This window comes from Sus scrofa, chromosome 3 (genome assembly GCF_054392235.1).
Source record: "Sus scrofa isolate SSC_HxYL_T2T_F1_AM1 chromosome 3, Sscrofa_HxYL_maternal_Yorkshire_Landrace_v2.0, whole genome shotgun sequence".
NCBI lineage: Eukaryota > Metazoa > Chordata > Mammalia > Artiodactyla > Suidae > Sus > Sus scrofa.
This window is the reverse complement of record NC_139385.1, coordinates 104,626,177-104,649,095: the sequence shown is the minus strand read 5'-3', so window position 1 is coordinate 104,649,095 and position 22,919 is coordinate 104,626,177. Positions and strand designations below refer to the sequence as shown.

Below are 22,919 nucleotides of genomic sequence, written 5' to 3'. Positions count from 1 at the left end.
GAAAGGGGCTTATAGAGGAAAATACAATATGAAAGCAGAAAAACAAGGACCCACCTCAGAAGGGATTCTTAAAGTTGTAAGTGCTTCCCTTAAGAATGATATGATTGGAGTTCCTATTGTGGCTCAGTGGGTTAAGAACTTGACATAGTGTCCATGAGGATGCAGGTTCAATCCCTGGCCCCAATCAGTGGGTTAAGGATCTGGTGTTGTCGTGACTATGGCGCAGGTTTCAGATGCAGGTCAGATTTGGCGAATTGCCGTAGCTGTGGTGTAGGCTGGCAGCTGTAGCTCCGATTAGACCCCTAGCCTGGGAACCTCCGTATGCCAAGGGTGTGGCCCTAAAAGAAAAAAAAGAAAAAAAAAAAAAAAGAAAGGATAACACTAAAAGTATTGCTGAAACAAGGTAATTGTATTTGCATATCAGCAGACTCCTTGTGAGTTGAATACTTCTGTGCTAGAATATGTCTAGTGTGTGAATTTCTTCCACGTGAGAGGTGGGTCAGCTGAAGCCTATTATCTTCACATCATGCAGATTGTTAAACCAACTTTTACTTTTGGCACTTTGATTGCAGCAGTAGAAGTTATACCATCTATTGCTTCATAGAGATGCCTCTGCAGACCTCTAAACTTCCCTTGGGTCCTTCTTTGTTGAAAGAAAATTATTTTCAGTGCATTTCCTCAGCTTCTAGTTAAAGGCTTTTCATATGTCACTGAAGTTTTTGTTTGTTTGTTTTATTTTTCACTTGAAAAGTAGTTGTGCTCTGGCCTTGCAATTCAAATTCATTCTCTCTCTCTCCCTCCATAATTTTTCTCTCTCTCTCCCTGCCCCTATCCCCTCAGATCTCTGCCATGTTCCGCGATGAGGCCCACGTGACAAGGAACTGAAGCCTCCAGCCAACAGTCAGAGAGAAACTGAGGCCTTCTGACAACACCAAGTGAGTGAGTTTGTAAGCAGACCCTTCCCTCCCATTCAAGCCTTCAGATGACTGCTGCCTCAGCTAAGAGCTCACATGCAACCTCCTGGGAGACTCTGCAACAAAATAACCCTCTACTCTCCTGGAGAGTATATGAGAGATTCATCACATCATTTCTCAACCTCAAACAAAAGAGATTTTGACAATGGGCTATGATTACCCCCAAATTATTTTCTGCCTTTCTTAGATTTGTCACCTTTTCTTCAACATTAGGTCTAAAGACTATTTTTCTTTGCAGGGCTCTTTTCACCCACACAAAAAGAGAATTTTTATACCTCCTGGGATTTACTGCATATTCAGCTGATAAAGAACAGCAAGATTGCGCCGAGGAGAGGCTGCTGGGCAGTGGGGTAGGCACACCTCCTCCCGGGTTAGTATAGTGAATGAATACCCCAAACTTGTGGCAATCTATTCACATTTGTTCTCTCACAAAATTACAAGGTTCTGAAACTGTAGGGTCACCCAAAGACAGTCAAGCCAGAAAACATTGGTCTACAGAGGCCAATGATCACATATTTCCAAATTTATTGAGATTACTTGGAATTATCTGAGCTTTAAAAATAGGTGAATCTTGAAGTTCCTGTTGTGGCTCAGTGGTTAACAAACCCAACTAGGATCCATGAGGTTTCAGGTTCGATCCCTGGCCTCGCTCAGTGGGTTAAGTATCTGGTGTTGCCGTGAGCTATGGTGTAGGTCGCAGACACGGCTCAGATCTGGTGTGGCTGTGGATGTGGCGTAGTCTGGTAGCTGGGAACCTCCATACGCTGTGGGTGTGGCCCTAAAAAGGCAAAAAGAGAAAGAAAGAAAAGAAAAGAAAAAGAAATACCAGCCACTAAGGAACTCCATCATATACTTTCTCAGTCCTATTACTTCCCTGTGTTAGCTAACTACTACTGTTAAAAATGTTGACATAGAAGGAAAGGAAAAGATTAGGCAACTGACAGCTCCTCTTCTTTTTAGTCTTATTTATCACTAGAAGGTAGAAAGTGTTGATACAATGTGTGCATAACAAGAAGTGAAATAAAAACAATTTATTTAGTACTGTGCAGTGTTTCCATGCTCTGGTCAGAACAAAATATATATACATTTGTGAGCTAGGAAACACAAATTATATAATATGAATTAAATGTTTTTATATTTGTATTTGAAACTGGCATTGCCCAATGTAAAGATGAATGGTAAATTTTTATGTTAATAATTTAAAATTATTTTTCTCTTCACTTAGAATGACATAAAATAATGAATAAAGACACCGTAACAAGTCAAGAGAAAGACCACAGAAGACAAGAAGTTTTGGAGTTCCCGTTGTAGCACAGTGGAAACGAATCCAACTAGGAACCACGAGGTTGCAGGTTGGATCCTTGGCCTTGCTCAGTGGGTTAGGATCCAGTGCTGCCGTGAGCTGTGGCGTGGCTGTAAGTCGCAGATGCGGCTCGGATCTGGCTTTGCTGTAGCTGTGGTGTAGGCTGGCAGCTCTAGCTCCAATGAAACACCCAGCCTGGGAACCTCCATATGCTGCGAGTGCAGCACCCCCCACAAAAAAAAAGAAAAGAAGTTTTATGTTTCAGTGCCTTTAAGGGCCTTTTTTTTTTTTTTTTTTTTTCTCTTTGACTGCTCTAGGAACAAGAGGCCCTGCATTTTCATTTTGCTCTGGGCCCTGCAAATTATGTAGCTGTCCCTGCCCACTCACAAGTCCCAGAGATGCAATGTACAGGAAAATGGAATGAATGAGTGTGAGGTATAAAATGTGAGCTCAGAGGGACCTTTGAGATAATCTAATCCAGTAACTTTCAGATTTATTTTAGCAGCCTAACCCATTCTTCAGAGTGAAAATCCAAAATGGAAAACAGAAAAATGCAAACTGCTTTGTTTGGGAGGGAAGGGATGGCAAGCTCCAGCCCTGTCCACCTGACTTCTGTATTCCCAGTCCTAGGTGGCTTTTTGAGTAGGGATGCGGGGAAGGGTCTCTGCGAAACCCCTAGAGTTTCTCAGGGCACAGGGGGGATATCTCTGATCCAGAGGAGCTCACTGAAATTGAGCAATTTGTCCATCTCCTAATTGCTAATCTGACCCTCTTCTACTCCTTATTGCCACCTCAATCAGCTTAGCAACCCTAAAGTATGGGGAGACCATTTGCTGGCTCTGCACATTTGTGAATACTCTTATCTTAAAGCAAGGATAATAATGTCTACCTTAGGGAGTTATGTTAAGGACTAAATGAGACACTGTAACTAAGTAAATGCTCAGTAATTAATAGCTGCAAATTTAATCATTATTATCATTATTATTCAAACCCAGTGTCCTAGCTTCCATAGGAATTAGTGGAGGCTAGTAAAACATTTGTTTTGTTTTGAAACCTTTTTAAAAATTTTACTTTTAATTGTGGTAAGTTACACATAACACAAAATTTACCGTCTTAACCATTTCTAAGTGTGTAGTCCAGTAGCATTAAGTGTATTCACATTGTGGTGCAACCAATCCCCAGAATTTTTTCATCTTGTGACACTGAAACTATATATCCGTTAAACAATTCCCCCTTTCCCTCACCATCCTAGCCCCTGAAAAACACCATTCCACTCTCTGTTTCTATGAATTTGACCACTTTAGGTACTTAAATTATCTATTCTAAGCAACAGATAAAAGGAATAAGAAACTGTGAAATATATGATATATTGTGAAGGAGGCATGTATTCCTTCTTTCTGCAAAAAGAAAGGCAATTCAGAAACTCCAGGAAAAAAAAAGCAGAAATTAAAATAAAACAAAAAACTGTACCAACAAAACAAAACCAAAAATAAAAAAATATGGTCTTAATATGAAGCAGATGGAATAGGTGTGAGTGAAAGACTTTTCACCATACAACTGTTATATCTTTTTTGTTTTTGAATCATATGAATATATCATCTATACAAAACCAATCTGAAACAAACTAAAAGGTAGCATGGGTTTGAGAAAGGAGAATCCGTGTGGACTTCTCACTAGCAACCTGCTCCTTTGAATAACTCAAAGAATCATGACATTGAAACCATAGTGTGGTGTAATTAAAAAATATATTTGCTTTTCCATCTTCATGTGAATTGCCTTTCTCCCCTTTGAAGTCCCAAGCCACTACCCTCAACACCTTTTGCCTTTAGCTGAAGATGATATTTAAGGTGAAGGCTTTAGCCATTTTGGCAAATTAGCTTTCCTGGGTCTCTCCCATGTATACGTGTTATTAAACTTTTGTTTGATTTTCTCCTGCTAATATGTCTTCTGTCAATTTAATCTAGACCAGCCAGAAGAACTTAAGAAGGGTAGAGGAAAACTTCCTCCCCCCTGACAAATATACTAGATTCATGGTAGGGAAACTCAGAGAGAAGCGCACTGTACCTAGCAATGACAGGTGGCACTCACAGGGAGAGGAAAATTTCCTGGAAGGGAAGCTAGTTCTAAGCATAACAAAAAATTACTTACTTTTGTAAATTTTAGGCCTTTTAATCAAAGGCCCCTTTGACCAAAAGCTCTCTCTTGTGGGTTTACAGGATTCTCAAAATTTATATTTTTAAAAATTTACCCATACTTTTTTATTACCAGTAGTCAGTGAAAAGAAAATCTTTGGATTTCTACTTCTAAACTTTCTCTTAATTTGTCCATTTTTCTTCTGTCCTTTCTTTTTCTTCTTAATGAGAACAGTTTTTTTTTCCTCTGATAAACAAATTTTTAGACTGTTGTACACTTTTTGAGGCAAAATTAAGTCCCTGCTTAGATTTATTGACATTCTTCAAACTAGGATTTGAATTTTGTTTTAATTTTTCTTTATGAACAGAATGCATGACTCTGAGTTTTCGTTCCATCAGTTAAGAATTATTTAATTTCAGAGCAAGATGAACAGCATCTGTATTCTGAACAGCATGGAGCAAACCCTCTGCCAACTCCTGTAACTCGATCTCACACAATCCTTACTGCCACAACACTCCCACAGTCCAAAAAGTCTTTTCCAACTGCAAATTCTTCAACTTGGTTTGGGAGATTCCCCACAAACACCAATCTCTTGTTCCTAGATGAGGTCTTAGATGCGAGATCCACTCTAATACAAAATCCATCTGCAATTTGGGCCACATTTCTTTCCAATGCTTTTGCAGCCACACTCTTGTCCTTAAACACAACATAAGCATTAATGTTCTCTGATCAGGATAAACTTTATGTTTTATTGCTGCCAGCTTTTTGGACGAAGTTCCATCTGCTGGAATTAGAGAATGAAATCATACAGATTCTATTTGTCCACACTCAACCACAACTCCTCCTGCTCTTACTAATGTAGAGGTTGTGGTTCTTATCAAAAGACTCATGTGGGGTTCCCGTTGTGGCTTAGCATTTTACGAACCTGACTAGTGTCCATGAGGATGTGGGTTCGATCCCTCGCCCTGCTCAGTGCATTAAGAATCCAGAATTGTCCTGAGCTATGGTATAGGTTGCAGACACATCTCAGATCCCAGGTTGCTGTGGCTGTGGCATAGGGGCAGCTGTGGCTCCAATTCAACCCCTTGCCTGGGAATCTCCATATGCTGCAGGTGTGGCCCTAAAAAGAAAAAAAAAAAAAAAAAAAAAGACTCATGTATCAAAGATATGTCTATTTTAACATTTTCTTCCAATACAATTATATCAGATTCTGGATAGTTCACGGGGGGTTTGCATGGCACTTGTGGTCAGCATTGAAGACCTCTGCTCTGGCTAGAAAATGTGGTCCTATTAGGGTCAGTGGCTTTCTGTTTCTATCCCAGGAGTACAGGACTCTTTGCCCAGTGGGGGAACCCTGGTGCTCAAGGCCCAGTCAGCCTAGGTGTACCACGCAGTAACCCTCTGCCTTTCTGGCCTTGCTTCCTCCTCAAGTCCAGAGGGATCCTTTGTTCCCCATCCCTGCAACATCTGACTTTTGATCTCTTGACCTCATCTTATTCTGGAAGAAATCACTCCCCACCTCCCTTATTTTATTGCTGTTAAAGGTACTTTGCAAAATCCCTTCAATTCATTTAAGCTTTTACAAAAGACAGGAAGAGCCCTTGTCTCAGAGCAGCTCCTCTTTCCACTCTCTTTCCTCTACAAGTTTCCTTTGTCAGTTCTCTTTTCTCTCTGAAGTCTCTCAAAAACTCTCATCTGTGGGTGACCTGCCCCTCCCATCCTCATTGCTCTTAATTTTTTCCCCTTTTTGTAATGGCACATTTGACTTGGGTTTTGAGGGAGACAAGAAGTGAACTTGGTATTTATTCCATCAACAAGAATTTACTTTTGTTAAAATAATTCCTTTGCTCTACAAAAGATTTACAGGCAGGGTCCTTTGTAGGCTCTCTTCCCCATGTACAGACAGCATGCTTAAAATCTATATACACAAGTTGAATATTCAAAAGCTGAATTATCTTATGTTATAAGCAAAGATTTATTCACAGAAAGCCAGAAAAAATGATAAAATATTTAACCACATCTTTTTCTTCAGACACCATCTTCAAATTATTTCCAGCTTTCATGCATGTTGTTTAATTTTGTTTTTTCCATTCAGACACACAAAATATTGGCTTAAGTTCAATGGACACTAGATTGAAGCTAAAAATGTTTTGCTTTTAGCATTCCTAATAATTTCCATCTTTCTCCATTATACTGTTTTTGAGCTCTACACTTCTTTTCTCTCTTTTTCCCCCCGCTTAGCACTTAATTTATTAAATAAGAGCAAAATGCAAAAAGAAGTATTCGAATAGTTGCAAAACAGCACTAGACAAGTAAAGACAGAGACTAGGCTAGAGTACATGCTGAAATTTAAATGCTCTTTCATTAGCTAATGAACAAGGTTTGAATTTAATGTATAATACAGGTGGTTTAGGGATATCAATGTAAAAAAAAAAATCAAAGGGCAGGGTTATGTAAAAGTTGAGTGTCCCAAAATCAAGGACAGCCCAAATATACTGAATGATAGACGTGTTTAAGAATAACCACTTGACATATGGCAGAGTTTTAAGGGGGTATACACCAAGGGGACTAATTTAAAGTATTAAGATATATCTTCCATTAAATATGCATCAATAAAAAGGAAAATATATCTCTGAAATTACAATATAACTTGGTAAGTACACGACTTGGCACCGAGTAAATGCTCGGTAAGTGTTTGCTTTAACTGATTGGCACTAAAGAAAGATTAGTCTACCCAGAACTTCGAAGGAGCTTATTATCATGTCTACTGACAAAGTGCCTCTGAACTGCAGTGGGTCTGAGAAGACAGTGAAGCTTCTCCCCTCATCCAAATTTTGTTCCCTCCCTTTTGGCCCAGAAGAAAACTTAAGTCAAGCCTTTCTATTGACCATAATTGTTATTGTTTTATGTTGGCTTTTTCAAAACGCTAATTAACTTGAAGGATTTTTGTCTTAGCAAATGAATGCTTTTCCAGTACCCACAGCCTCTGCAGGACTAATCTCTTTGCAGAGAAGCTTTATACTGGCAAGAATTTACACTATCAGCTCCAGGCACTGGGCCTGCAGGAAGCTGGCTTTTTAAGTACCAATATTTTTGGTGCAGCAGTTCAGGCTCCTTTAGTGTGCAAGCACATTTCCCCCCTTTGGTTCACAGTGGCACTGAATTGCTTCTTCTCAAATAATATAATATGCTGATGTACTAGAAACTGGGTTCAGGAAAAAGGAAAGTGTGACAGAGGCATTTAAATTTTGTCAGGCCACACAGTCTTATTGTTGTTGGGTGTTTGGGCGGGGGAGGGGTGGGTTTTTGAAAGGGATTGTCTTTTAACGAAACGGAAAGAGAAAAAGGCTCCATCCTCAACTATCTGCAAAGCCAAAAACAACCTATGGCTCTAGGAAAAATGTGGAGAAGGCAAACTCTGGCAACTGAATTAATTTCATTTTCCTAAGGAATATGGATAAAAAGCACACATGTCATCTGGACTTAACCATTTATTGGACAGGAAAGACTTTTCTCTTTAGGAACATACAATAATGAAGACCAGGGATGGAGTTCTTCACATTACAGAGGGATTTATCATTGGATCTCTATGTAACCAAGAGATTTCTGTACAATAACTAGGGCATTAAACCTACTGATCTCAGAGGTGGAAGCAGATACATCAGGTATTCAGTACTGATTTGATTTTTTTTTTTTTTTTTTTGGCCACACCTGAGGCTTGTGGAAGTTCTGGGGCCAAAGACTCGAACCCATGCCACAGCAGCAACCGAAGCCACAGCAGTGAAAATGCTGGCTCCTTAACCACTGAGCCACTAAGGAATTCTGAATTTTTTTAAGTTTTTAACTTTTCAGGAGCCCATGCATTATAGAAAGTAAGATGCCTTTTGACCTTTGCTTTGTGAATTTATTGTGAAAAATGAAGAAGCAATACAAAGTGTGCACCAGACACTCTGTCTTTAGTTTTCCTGGCATCATGATGAGGGCACAGCTCTCGAAATTCCCCTGGGCAGCTATTTGATACCTGGCTTATGGCTATACTGTAATGGGGTAATTTGACTTGTGGGTATCTTGAATTTTCTGCATGAAGATTTAACATGGTCTCATCAGTCTTTCCTAGTCCACTAGGCTAGCATAGAGCTAAAAATCATGATGCTGATAATGATAGTGAGAGTTAAGGCTTATTGAAGATTTACTCTATGCCAAGGTACTATACTAAGTACTTCACAAGCAATTTCTCCTTAGTCTTCCTAACAACCCTATGAAGCAAGTATGATTTTCTAATCCCATTTTACTGATGTGGAAACTTAGACTTTGAAATGTTAATGACTTACTTGTGGTTACCCACCTAACAGGTAATGAAGCAGAATTCAAACCCAGAGCCTGCACTTTGGGGGAAAATTTGTCCATCTTCCTTGAGTTCCTACTCCCTTTCTCCATTTAAAAGGAAAGAAAAGATGAAATAGAATGAATAGTTTCCAGTGTGGCAGGATCATCTCTCTATATATTTCTGAATATTTCCCCTTTCGTTTTGTCCTCTCACTAGTACCCAAGGGGCAGTTTTCTGTTCTCAAGTCACACAGAAGCAGAAACAAAGACTCAAAGATGCTGTTGATCAGGGTGCAGAAATAAAGAACAGAACATCTGTTTAAATTGGTGGGGTAGGAGTTCCTGTCATGGCTCAGCGGTTAATGAACCTGACTAGTATCCATAAGGACACAGACTCGATACCTGGCCTCGGTCAGTGGGTTAAGGATGTGGCACTGCCATGAGCTGTGGTGTAGGTCGCAGATGTGGCTCAGATCCCACACAGCTAGTCTGTGATTCGACACCTAGTCTGGGAACCTCCATATGCCTCAGGTGTGGCCCTAAAAATACAAAAAAGAAAAAGAAAAAAATCGATAGGGTATTCCACTCCCACAGACTGGGAAGAGGGGGGAATCCTGGAGGATGGAGGACAGGAGGCAGATGGGAGACTCAGGAGTTGGGAAGAAGCACCCCAAGAACCAGCATGTGCAGGAGTCTTATGATCAAGCTCTTCTCTCAGTACCAAGCTCACCCATCCATCCCCTACGGCTATGTCACCTGCATCTGAAAGCCTAGACCCAGAGTGAGGGACTTGGACACCTTACATGGGATGGATGTATCAAGAGAAGGCCAAAGTGAGAGTGGACAGAATCAGGTGAGAATTTCTGAGGTAAGGCAGAGTAAATATACATCATCTTATGGAGGCAAAGCTAAAATGATAAAAGCAGGTGGCTCCTTGTAATAAACATGGAGAAAGAAAAATACTATGGAAGACAAGGCAAGGTCTGGATTAGCTTTATCTCAATCAGAAATAACTAAAAATTAAAAACTATGCTCCACGTGGCAAGCCAAAAGGCATTCAGGGAGGATGAAGTTGTAAAAATATTTCCAGTCTAGATTTTCTGAATTTTGAAGGCCGTAGTGGCCGTAATCTTGATGGAGAAAACTATGGGCTCTTCAGTTTGGCTGTTCTGTGAGTGAGGAGAAAGCAGTTTCTACCACTGGTGAGCCAAAGTGGGCACCCAGGCAGGGGCCACCAGCCACACCTGAAGCCTCCCACTGTCAGTAGCACCAAAATGCATTCTTATTAGTGAGGGATTTTAGGGTTTCTAATGATGGCTTTTGAGCACCAAAATGATTACAAAAAAGTGAACTTATTTATTTATTTTTTTGGCCACACCTGCAACATGTGGAAGTTCTCAGGCCAGGGATCAAACCTGCGGCATAGTGTTGCTGCTGCAATGACAACGCTGAATCTTTAACCCACTGTGGCACAGGGGGATCTCCAAAAGTTATGTTTTAAAATTAACATTCAAGTTATCAAGGTTACAAAATTTTAAATCTACTTACTAAACTTTTAGGTTCAAGTTACAGATTGTAATATCCCACGTATTACTCTAACAAACTTTAATAATCACTCTGAAGTGGCCTTTAATTATAATGTTTTATATTATTTACAAACATAGTAAATTAAACTCTTTAAATATTTCAAATACATTGATTCATTTAATGTATTATACATCCTTTAAAGAGCTAAAATTCTCTAACAAATAGACCTTAAGAATTATAAATCTAATAATAAATTAAACATGTATATATGATGAATCTTAGGTTCTTTTGACTATTTTAAAACTGTTAACAAACTTGGTAAAACTTCAACCTAAAATCACAAGTCTAAATTCATTTCACATTAGACCTATAAGATTACTCTGTGAAGTAGTTTAAAGTCCCAAATTCTCTTAAACATGACTGATACTTAACATAACAAAACTTACATATTATTTCTAATATTTTGATATATTTCATATCTATACAAAATCTCTATTTTCAACCCACTAAGGAAACAGAATACCTCATTCCTAAACAATTTTGGTCTTCCTTTCCCTGGAAATTTTGACAGAGTTGTTCATGGACTGAAGATATTGATGAGGTTTGAGAGCTGGAGCTGAAGGCTCCAAGGGAATTCTTCTCATGGCCCCAACTGCCAGTCTGTTTGCCTAATCTGGTCTAGGGAATTTAAAGAAAGGTGTGGTCAAGTTACTATTATGCAATTCTCCAATCTACCTGGGAAAGTCTATTATATTTTGCATTCCTTTGACTCTTTAGATATAGATATGTAAATATCTTTCTAACAAGTCTAAGGACTTTAGGGCTTCATGGAATTCTTCTATTTTTCCTATCTCATGGAGACACACCAGATAAAATAATAAAATCTATTTGAATTCTGACTCTATCTCAAGGCTTTATCTGAGAAAGCTTACAATTTCTAAGGTCATTCTTGACCACCTTTCTTGAAAAGAAAACAGTCAAAGTACCTTTTACAAAGACATCATTACTTAAGAGAAGAGCCTAAAGGCTGAAGGGAACAGTGCAGGATCTAAAATTTTTGTTTCATTTTTGACAAACATGATACCTATATGTAATGTGTAATCCTGAATTTGATCCTGGATGGGGGTGGGGGGGGAGGATGGGAGGGAGATTAGCACAAGGAACATTATCAGGATACTTGGCAAAATTTTAACATACACTGTTTATTAGATAATAGTATTGTATCAGCTTTACTGTGCTTATTTAAGAGAATATCTTTATTCTTAAGAAACACACACTGAAGGGAGTTCCCGTCGTGGTGCAGTGGTTAACAAATCCGACTAGAAACCATGAGGTTGCAGGTTTGATCCCTGGCCTTTCTCATTGGGTTAAGGATCCAGCGCTGCCATGAGCTGTGGTGTAGGTCGCAGACATGGCTCAGATCCGGTGTTTCTGTGGCTCTGGTGTAGGCCTGTGGCTACAACTCCAATTAGACCTCTAGCCCAGGAACCTCCATATGCCGCAGGTGCGGCCCTAAAAAGACAAAAACAAAACAAATCAAAACAACAAAAAAAAAACCACACACACACACTGAAACATTTGAGATAAAAGAGCATTATGTCTGTAACTGTCAAATGATTTAGGAAAATAAATGCATACAATGAAGAATGATGAAGCAACTGTAGCAACACGTTCGTAGTTGCTCAATTTTTTTAATTTGTATAACTAGAAGATAAGAGTTAATTTTCATTTGCTTTTCATTGCTATCTTAAAGATAACTATCTTTAGCAGAATAAGTCAGGTGGAAATATTTGGATGAAGCATTAATAATTCTGTCACTTGAACACTAAGATCAGTGAGACTATCTAGAGATTTTTGACTTTCTTAAACAAACAAACAAACAAACAAACAAAACTACAATATCAGGACTCAGCACTTAGATATGCAGTGCTTTGTAATGCAGATATAAAATAGGGGCAATAAGGGGGCAAACTTATACAGACAGAAGGAAAAGAATGCTTATGATCCCCAGGCCCTAGTCTATTCACAGAAAGGCTTGCTTAGGTGGAATTCCTGGGCTAAACTGAAGTCCAAATTGGAAAGGAAGAAGTAAAACTATCACTGTTTGCAGATGACTTGATACCATACCTAGAAAATCCCAATAATGCTACCAGAAAACTGTTAAAGCTCACCAATGAATTCACGGGATACAAAATTAATATACAGAAATCAACTGCATTTCTATATACTAACAATGAAAGGTCAGAAAGAAAAATTAGGGGACTGACCATTGTGGCTCAGAGGTAATGAACCCAAGTAGTATCCATGATGATGTGGGTTTGATCCCTGGGCTCGCTCAGTGGGTTAAGGATCTGGCATTGCCATGAGCTGTGATGTAGGTCACAGACACGGCTTGGACCTGGTGTTGCTGTGGCTGTGGCATAGGCCAGCAGCTATGGCTCCAATCTGACCCCTAGACTGGGAACTTCTGTATGCCACAGGTGCAGCTCTAAAAAAAAAGAAAGAAAGAGAAATTAGGGAAACTATCCCATTTATCATCACATCAAAAAGAATGAAATACCTAGGAATAAACCTACCTAAAGAGACAAAAGACCTGTACTCTGAAAACTGTAAGATGCTGATGAAAAAAACCAAAAACGATGCAAATAAAAAAATATACCATACTTTTGCTTTGGAAGAATCAATATTGTCAAAATGACTATACTACCCAAGGCAATCTACAGATTCAATGCAATCCCTATCAAATTACCAAAGGCATTTTTCACAGAACTAGAACAAAATATTTTAAAATTTGTTTGGAAACACAAAAGACCCCAAATAGCCAAAGCCATCCAGAGAAAGAAAAATGGAGCTGGAGGAATCAGGCTCCCTGCCTTCAGACTATACTATACAGCCACAGTCAACAAAATAGCACAGTACTGGAACAAAAACAGAAATATAGATCAAGGGAACAGGATAGAAAACTGAGAAATAATACCAAGCACCTATGGTCAATTAATCTAAGACAAAGGAGACAAGAATATACAATGGAGAAAAGACGGTCTCTTCAATAAGTGGTGCTGGGAAAACTGGACAGTTACATGCAAAAGAATGAAATTAGAACATTCTCTAACACCATTCATAAAAATAAACTCAAAATGGATTAAAGACCTAATATAAGACTGGATTCTATAAAACTCTAAGAGCAAAATGTAGGCCAAATACTATCTGACATAAACCACAGCAATATCTCCTTAGATCCACCTCCTAGAGTAAGGAAAATAAAAACAAAAATAGGAGTTCTTGTCCTGGCTCAGTGGTTAACAAATCCAACTAGTACCTGTGATGATGTTGGTTTGATCCCTGGGCTCGTTCAGTGGGTTAAGGATATGGCATTGCCTTGAGCTCTGGTGTAGGTCGCAGATGTGGCTTGGATCCTGTGTTGCTGTGGTTGTGGTGTATGTTGGCAGCTGTACCTCTAATTTGACCCCTAACCTGGGAACTTCCATATGCTGTGAGCGTGGCCCTAAAAAGACAAAAAGTTTTAAAAAATAAACAAATGGAACCTAATTAAACTTAAAATTTTTTTGCACAGTAAAGGAAACCATAAACAAAACAAAAAGACAACCCACAGAATGGGAGAAAATATTTGCAAATGAAGCAACTGACAAGGGATTAATTTCCGAAATAAACACCTCCTGCAGCTCAGTAACAAAAAAATAGACAGCCCAACAACAACAACAAAAAAAAAATGGGCAGAAGATCTAAATGATATTTCTCCAAAGAAGACATACAGGTAGTCAAAAAACATATGAAAAGATGCTCAACATCAGTAATTATTACAAAATGCAAATCAAAACTACCGTAAGGACCACCTTACATCAGTCAGAATGGCCACCATCAAAAGTCTACAAATAACAAATGCTGGAGAAGGTGTAGAGAAAAGGGAACCCTCTTACACTGTTGGTGTGATTGTACATTGGTGCAACCACTATGGAAAACAATATGAAGGCTCCTCAAAAGACCAAAAATAGAACTACCATATGATCCAGCAATCCCACTCCTAGGCATATATCCAGAGAAAACCATAATTCAAAAAGATACATGCACCTCAATGTTCATTGAAGCACTATTTACAATAGCTAAAACATGGAAGCAACCTAAATGTCCATCAACAGAGGAATGGATAAAGAAGAGGTGGTACATATACACAATGGAATACTACTCAGCCATAAAAAAGAATGAAATAATGCCATTGCAGCAACACAGATGGACCTAGAAACTATCATACTAAGTGTAGTCAGACAGCAAGAGACAAACATCATATGATATCACCTTTATGTAGAATCTAAAAAAAGAAAAAAAATGCACAAATGAACTTCTTTGCAGAAAAGAAATAGACTCACAGACTTTGAAAAACGTATGGTTACCAAAGGGGACAGGTGGTGGATGGGAGGGATGGACTGGGGGTTTGGGACTGGCATATGCACACTGAAATATATGGAACAATTGGCCAACAGGGACCTGCTATATAGCACACAGAACTCTACCCAGTATTCTTGATAATCTATGTGGGAAAAGAATCTGAGGGAGAATGGATGTGTGTATATGTATGACTGGGTCACTTTGTTGTACAGCAGACATTATCACAGCTTTGTAAATTAACTATACTTCAATAAAAACTACATACAGACAAAATCCATAAGCCACAATATCAGTACTCAGCACTTATATATGCAGTGCTTTATAGCACAAATATAAAATAGGGTTTATTCAGGGCAAACTTACACAGAGAAAAGGAAAAGAATGCTTATGATCCCCAGGCCCTCATTTGTCCATGGAAAGGCTTGCTTAGGTGAAATTCCTGGGCTAAGCTGAAGTCATTGGATTTTGAGCAGAAATGATATTTGCCCCACAATTTCTTTAAAAGGAAGCTGCCTGCCCTCATTGTGTTTTTTATTCCTTTAAACACACTGGAATGAAGATGTGGTAGCCATGAGCCAGCTTCAACCAAGTGGATGAAGACAAGGTCAAAGAGACAGAGGAACAACCAGATAGAAGGGACCTGAGTGCCTGCATGGCTGTGTGGAACAGAGCTGCCTACTGCTCTGGACAACCTATGAGATCAGATTTAACATGAAAGTGAAATAAACCTGTCTTATCTAAGCCTTCACTATTTGGTCTTTGTTAAAGCATCCATTTCAATACTCTAACGGATGTGACACATGTACATGTTATTGAAAGAGAAGGTTCACAAAACAGTATCTATTTTCAAAATATCAAATGTCTTCTGATATTTTCTAGTCTATTTCACTTTTAAAAAATGCTGATCCCAATCTATTAAACTGATTTCATTATCCATTAATGGGTGGCAACTTGCAATATAAAAACCATGAAGCTGAACCCCACGAAACTGCTGGTTTTAGAGATTAAGAAATGCTCAAATATTGGCATTTCATATAATTGAATCAAATAGATGTCTATGAATCAAATAATTAATACTTGCTTTGTTCAAGTTTATAGTCTCAAATGAACAATAACAACAAACTAGTAAACATGTACACTCAAGCGATTCTGTAATTTACAGGTGTGGACTTGTATGTGTTATATGTATGTATACACACACAGGAAAGGAAAGTCCTTGGTATGAGTGTTCATTATCCTGGCCCATATATTTACATGAAAGCTTTGTGAAAAGTGATCATAACATGAAAATAGTCACTAATATAGTGAGTATTTATAAAATTTGTCTCTACTCAAAACACTCTTTACTAGTAATATCTAATGACATACTCTTTTTTGGCCAGTTTCTCATGCATTGTTAGATACCTACTTGATAATACATTCCAAATACAATGGAAATTAATTTCAAAGTAAAGCTGCAGGTCTTACAGAAATATAGAACTTCATCAAATGAAAGTGAAAAAAAAAAAAAAACCCCACTTGAACCACATATAAAGCCATTGTCAGAGTTAGAGTAATTATCAATTGAGCAAATCCACAAAGGCAATAACAGAATGAGGCTTTCAGATTGTAAGAGATTCTTTTTATTCCTACTAAGGAATAAAAAGAAATGAGCTGCAGATACATGCAAAAACATGGTCAGATTTCAAAATACATTATACTCAGTTAAAGGAAGCTGACACATAAAAACTGTATAGTGTGTGAACCCATTTATTTGTAATTCTAGAATAGGAAAAAATAATCTATGGTGATAGAAATTAGATCAGTTATTGCTTGAGGTGTGAGTAGGAAGGTGTATGAAGGAGCTTTCTGGGGTGAGGGAAATATTCTATCTTGCTATGAATTCCTACAACTAATTGAGTGGTACACTTAAGGTTTGAGCACTTCACTATACACAAATTATATCTTCATTAAAATCTTATTTTTTATAAAATAAGAGATGTACTTGGGAAAAATTGACAAAGCCCCAAATATTTTTGATAACCCTTTTTTAGGTCATGCCACAAAAGTCAAATAGGAATTGGTGTAGGTTATACTATTGAATAATTTTTTCACAGATGTATATACCCTTGCAAATATGAAACACTTGGTTCATTCATTGCTTTAAGAGTTAAAATAGCTGTAATTATAAACCACATTTTGTGAAATGTACATTAAAATTCTCATGTTTTCAATTTCTGTTTGTAAGGGTAAATTCTCAATCAAATTTTGGTCCTCATTTTAAATTGACTCACTGTAAAATTCATTCATTTAACTAATATTTATTAAAAGCTTATTATGTGCCCAGCATGATTCTAAATGCTTGAAATACATGAGTTAACAAGGATTCCTGCCCCTTTGGAGTGTATATTCTCACAGGGAAACAAGAAGCACACAATAATAAATACATAAAATAAGAAAATAGAGAAGAATGAAGTGGAATAGCTACAGTTGAGGCTCTGAGATGGAAGAGTGCTTGGCATGTTCAAGAAACAGTAAGGAGGCCAGTTTGGCTGGAGCAGAGAGAGCTGCAAGAGTAGAACAGGAGAGAGGTCTGAGGGGAAACAGGGGCTGTGTCATGAAGGTTCGTTGGTGTTTTCCTGGCATGGGTTCCTAGTACTTGCTATCTAGTTATTCTTAGTAGGGACTGTGTGTGTGTGTGTGTGTGTGTGTGTGTGTGTGTGAATTCCTTTTACTCCAGTCTAGCAGTATTTACCTACCCACAGTCACCTCAAAGCAATACGTCCAAAATAGGACTCTTCAGACACTCAGAGCTACCCCTTTTCCTGCATTTTCTGTCTCCATCAAGCATAAATGTCTATCCAACTAATCAAGCTAGAAACTCAAGTCATCTGTTCCTTCACTCTCGTGTCTCAAGTGCTACCAGTTCCATCCCCATAGGCTCCTGAATTCACTCACCTTCTTCAATTCTCCACCGCCTCAGCCACCATCATCTCCTGTCTGGCCTCTAACAACAACTTCCTTCCAGCATGTCCCCTCTTGGCTGTCAGACTGACCTCTGCCTAAAACCTTCGGTACCTCCCCACTAGCCACAGGATAAGCCCTTGTTCATTACTGCTGCTCACAGGCCCTTCTCCATCAGATTCCCACCCCCCTTTCTTGTCTCATCTCCTCACCCTAAGCTCCAGCCACTCTAGACATCTCACCATCACCAGGACAAATCTTACATTTTCATGCCTTCCTAGATGCTATTTCTAAATTTTGAAGTACTTTCCCTCATCCCTGTGGTCATTTGTGCATGCTTCAAGATCAGGTCAAGGGAATTCTACCATGACTCCCTCTCTCTGACATTTCCAGTCAGGCTCCTCTCCCTCTGTGCCCCCAGAAAAGTCACACACACCTCTGGCCTTGCCCTTGTAACTATGAGTGTAACCGCGGTTTCACTTGTGTATGCCCTCATCTGACAGCTCAGGCCTCCAGCCTCCCACTACCTCCCTTCATCTTCCTGCCATACCACACCCATAATTCTAGTTCTCCCCAGGAGAGTCGAGTCCAGCCAATGTAACAAGGTCTAAGGGTTGTTTTACTCCGTGTTTCCTACTACAATGAGTATAGTCTTCTCATGAGTATGACCATGTATGTGTAGAGTGGCAGAAATGGGACTTGAACCAATTCCTAACTCCTGAGTTCTGGATGCTATCTCTAACCCCAGGCAAGTGTAGCTCTATATTTATGTATACATTTTTGCATAAAGTTCAAAAAACCCCACAAACTATATATATTATTATTACTATGTATAAATATACACTTATGGAAGTTCCCTGGTGGCTCAGTGGGTTAAGGATCTGGTGTTGTCACTCCTGTGGCTCTGGTTATAGCTGAGTTGTGGGTTCAATCCCTGGCTCAGGAATTTTGACATGCCATGGGAACAGCCAAAAAATTTCAAGTCATACAAAGTATGTTATCTGATCAGATGGAATTAGATATTCATAACAGAAAGGAATCATTAAAACCTTAGTATACACTTATATATCCTAGAGCTATTTTACAGATTATACATGTATATACTCACACATACAAAATGAAAGTTCTATCCTTTGACGGTTGTTTGCACATGACAAGACTTTTGCCAACGGGTATTTATAGATCTGAATCTTATTGCTTACATATGTAACTGTGTATTTATTGCTATATGTATATATCAAATAATTTTAGAGGCTGATCTACCTATATTCATTAGCACAATTTTAGAGTTTCAGCTAAAACTGATAATCTAAAAATTACCAATTGCACTGCTTTAGCACCTAGTCCCCAAAGGAAAATCACTCCCCAAACAAATGGTGTATCAGTCTCTCTAATGACACAGTATTATTGTTTCAGCAGACTCCTGTCTCCTGTCCAGCTCCTCTCTGAATGGGTGACAGCCGTGTATCAGGGGGGAGACCTCTAGTTCATTTTCCTGGGGGTTCTGGGAGCTGAGGGGTTGTGCTGAGTGCTGGGCCAGTTCCCGTTAGGCACCAGTGTCCTGGAAAGGAGTGCAGAGGGGTCCAATGGCCTGAGGCGCCTCCTCACACTTCCATCTCTGCTGTTGTAAGAGAGATTCCTGCCTTCCTTTTGTGATCAGCCAGTCCTGCAAAAGCTGCAGCAGATGGCTAATTACCATAATGTGCAGAGCTTTTGAGGGTCCTGGGTGCAAACCCAGGCGTGACCAAGCCAAGAGCAGCTGCATCTACTGCGGCATGTGGAGCCAACATTAAGCTTTACCCACACACCCATTTTGACCTTTCCAGTGGGAAGCCGACAGCACAGTACAGAACAGATGGCCAAGAGAAACACAAGGGAAAAAACCTCCCAACCAGCTGTAGTGTCCCTTTTCCAGTCTCCTAGCCTAACAGCTCTGACATGAAGCTCATTATTCCCATTGTGTCCTTCTCTCATGGTGTTTATTCTCAGGGTAAGAGCAAACCCTAATAGTCCTATGCTTACAGTTTCTAAACCAAATGATGCTTGTGGCAATTTGCGTCTGTCAGTCCTTGCCTTGTTTCTACCGTTGGCAAACATCTTTCCCTACAGGTAAGCCTCAGGACCTCCCATCACCTCATTTAGCTCTTCCTGGTCACTAGAACCAATCCTGAACTTAGAAGGACATAAGAAGCTTCTGCCCAAACTCAAGATTTAACATCATCTGGTGTTGACCTTTAGAAATGTAAAAGAAATATATTATTGTAGCAGAGTGAAGCAATTTTTTTTTTTTAAGCCGCACCTATAGCATATGGAAGTTCCAGGGCTAGGACTTTTAGCTGCAGGCCTATGTGAAAGCCACAGCAATCAGGATCCCAGCCACATCTGAGACCCCTACTCCATAGCTTGTGGCAATGCTGGATCCTTAATCCACTGAACAAGGCCAGGGATTGAACTAGCATCCTCAAGGACATTATGTTAGGTTCTAAACCCGCTGAGCCACAACAGAAACTCCAAACTCATCTGGCGCAACTGCTTCAACACCAGATCCTTTAACCCACTGTCCTAGGCTGGAGATCAAACCTGTGTCCTGGCACTGCAGAGACACTACCAATCCTATTTTGCCACAGCAGGAAGTCCTGAATTTTTAAAATCAGAATTCTTCTTTAAGATAGAACAAAATTGGATTTCCCGTCATGACTCAGTGGTTAACGAACCCAACCAGTATCCATGAAGACCTGGGTTCAATCCCTGGCCTTGCTCAGTGCGTTGGGGATCTGGTGTTGCTGTGAGCTGTGGTGTATGTCGCAGATGTGGCTTGGATCCTGCATAGCTATGGCTGTGGCAAAGGCCAGCAGCTACAGTTCCAATTTGACTGCTAGCCTGGGAATCTCCATATGCTGTGGGTGCAGCCCTAAAAAGACAAAAGACCCAAAAAAAAAGAATAAAAATTTTGCTTGATGTGAGTATGGGGAGGGCCTGGGTAAGATGACAAAAGAGGCCTATATACTATATATCTAAAGATTTAAAGTTATAAATCAAATCAACAAAGTGTTAAATAAAATGTATTCAGTTCTCCTAACTTTACAAATAGTCCTTCTTGACGACCTGGAAGGCCAGGTTTGAATTTGGATTTTATGGACTCTTCAGAAAATTGAACCAGAACCTAGTATCCTTAGGAGTGGCTGGGCTCCAGCCCCGCCTCCTGGCTCCTGAGCCACCCCCACTCCTGGCCTTTCTTCCTAACCCAATTCCATCCCACATAGAGGGACCTCTGGCACACAAGTGAGGACACCTCTGCTTTCACAGCCAAGCTCTAAGCACACTCCTGCCCATGGCTTACATAGAGACCATATGGCCATAAAGCCTAAAATAAGTACTATCTCACCTAGAATGTAGGAAGGAGGACCCCGCATTGCTGTGGCTCTGGCGTAGGCTGGAGGCTACAGCTCTGATGGGACCTCTAGCCAGGGAACTTCCATATGCCTTGAGTGCAGACTTAGAAAAGACCAAAAAAAAAAAAAAAAAAAAAAAAGAAAGAAAGAAAAAAGAAAGACTTAGAGAGTCCTTTTTTCCTAGAGTTTGGGCATTTATTCATCCAACAAATTCTCTCTTTTTTTTTTTTTTTTTTTTTTTTTAAGGGCCACATGTGCAGCATATGGAAGTTCCCAGGCTAGGGGTCGAATCGGAGCTGCAGCTGCTGGTCTATGCCACAGCCACAGCGATGCAGGATCCAAGCCGCATCTGTGACCTACACCACAGCTCACAGCAATGCTGGATCTTTAACCCACTGAGTGAGGCCAGGGATCGAACCTGCATCCTCTTGAATACTAGTCGGGTTAGTTACCATGGAGCTACAGCAGGAACTCCCCATCCAACAAATTCTTAGTGAGCACTTATAATGTTTCAGATGTGGACACACACACTTTTACATTATCCTCACAGCTCTTCTGGAAGGCACAACAAAGCCACATGGCAGAGTATGGACATATAATTCCATTAAAGGGAGAGAGTAAAGAGCTGTGAACAAAAATCCAATTTGCTGCAGGTACCTTCAGTAATAACTGCTAACACACACACACACACACACATGCCAGGCCCTGTTTTATCCCTTTACATATATGGACATATTAGGTTAACAATGCCTTTTATTTGATGGCTTTAAGGCTGGATATAAATGTAAAAGTTTAAATTGGTTTTTGCTTAGACTTAGAGGGTTGTAAAGGAAACTGAAAGTTATGCTTGTGATAACACTGCAACCAGCATTAAAATTTTAAAATTCTATGTGAAAAAAATATCCATTATGGAAGGAATCCAAATATTTTTTATTGTTATTCTGGGTTGTCTAAGAATATTTCATTTATTGTTTTAAAATCTTCTAGAAGTTGTATATGCCCTTGTGTTTACATCAATTAATGTCATTCAGTAAAAAAAAAAAAGAAAAAGAAAGAAAGAAAAAAAAAAGAAAAAAAAAACGGTCTTTTTTGATTCAGTGGTAGTGGGGTGTGTGGGAGGTGACAGAAATCAAGGAGGGGGCTGATTCCAAGTCTGGGTCTGTATAGTCATAGAGGCAGCATGCATGGAGTGGCAAAATGATCCCCAAACAATTAGTTATGCAGAAGCAGGACATGAAACTAAAATTGACTAGGAACTTGCCTTTGGGGCTTTTGCAGAAAATTTGAGGAAGACACTGAACTTTAAACAAATTGAGGAATGAGTCAATCTTGTGCAACTCTAAAGGGCAGGGTGACCCTAGTTATATTATAGTATACATTTTTATAGCTTGATATTAAGAAGTATGTCATTCTGAAATACATAATAATGTATTTGACATCAAAAAGTACAAATCTTTTAAAATATATATTTTCTTTGATGACCCCTCTAATACTCAGATTCTCCCTTTCTCTTTTCAGACCAGGTCCTGCTACCAGATGACCTTTATATCAGTATAAGAATCATGATTTTACTTTTTTTTTTTTTTTTGAGGAATATATCCAATTCTTGCTTGAGAAACTACTCCTGAGTTGGTGTGAAGCTTTTTCTAATAGGGAACCTATGTTACTGCCCTCCCCCCTGCACACAGAGTCTGTAGTTCAAATCCAAACAGCCTGTGTTCAACTCTTACCCCATATCCTCTGTCTCATTCTTGAGGATTCTTCTCATTGCTGTGGGCTCCTCCTTTATTTCTGGTCTATAGAGACTTCCCCTTCTTGTGTCCCAGAGTTAGCTAGACAATTGACTAGCATTTCTCATGTTTGGATTTGAGAAGAGCTTCTGGCACTAGCTCAGTCCACCATTTTTTATTAGAAGTC

At 39.3% G+C, this 22,919-nt stretch overlaps 1 protein-coding gene and 1 pseudogene across 5 annotated transcripts in view; both read right to left on the bottom strand.

Moving 5' to 3' along the window:
- Positions 1 to 5,300, bottom strand: part of LOC110260069 (RNA-binding protein 34 pseudogene) — a 38,546-nt pseudogene extending 33,246 nt beyond the window's left edge.
- Positions 1 to 22,919, bottom strand: part of LOC146404818 (uncharacterized) — a 210,601-nt gene that overhangs the window by 85,718 nt on the left and 101,964 nt on the right. Inside the window, exon 3 of one of the 5 annotated variants that reach the window (XM_085019360.1) lies at positions 7,891 to 10,941. The exons of 2 other annotated variants lie outside the window; for them this stretch is intronic. In XM_085019360.1, coding sequence (XP_084875486.1) covers positions 10,932 to 10,941 — 10 coding nt within the window. In that variant the 3' untranslated portion in view covers positions 7,891 to 10,931. Of the gene's footprint in view, positions 1 to 7,890; positions 10,942 to 22,919 lie in introns of those variants that run through there. 2 more of the 5 variants (XR_014841983.1, XM_085019357.1) reach the window with 2 other exon arrangements.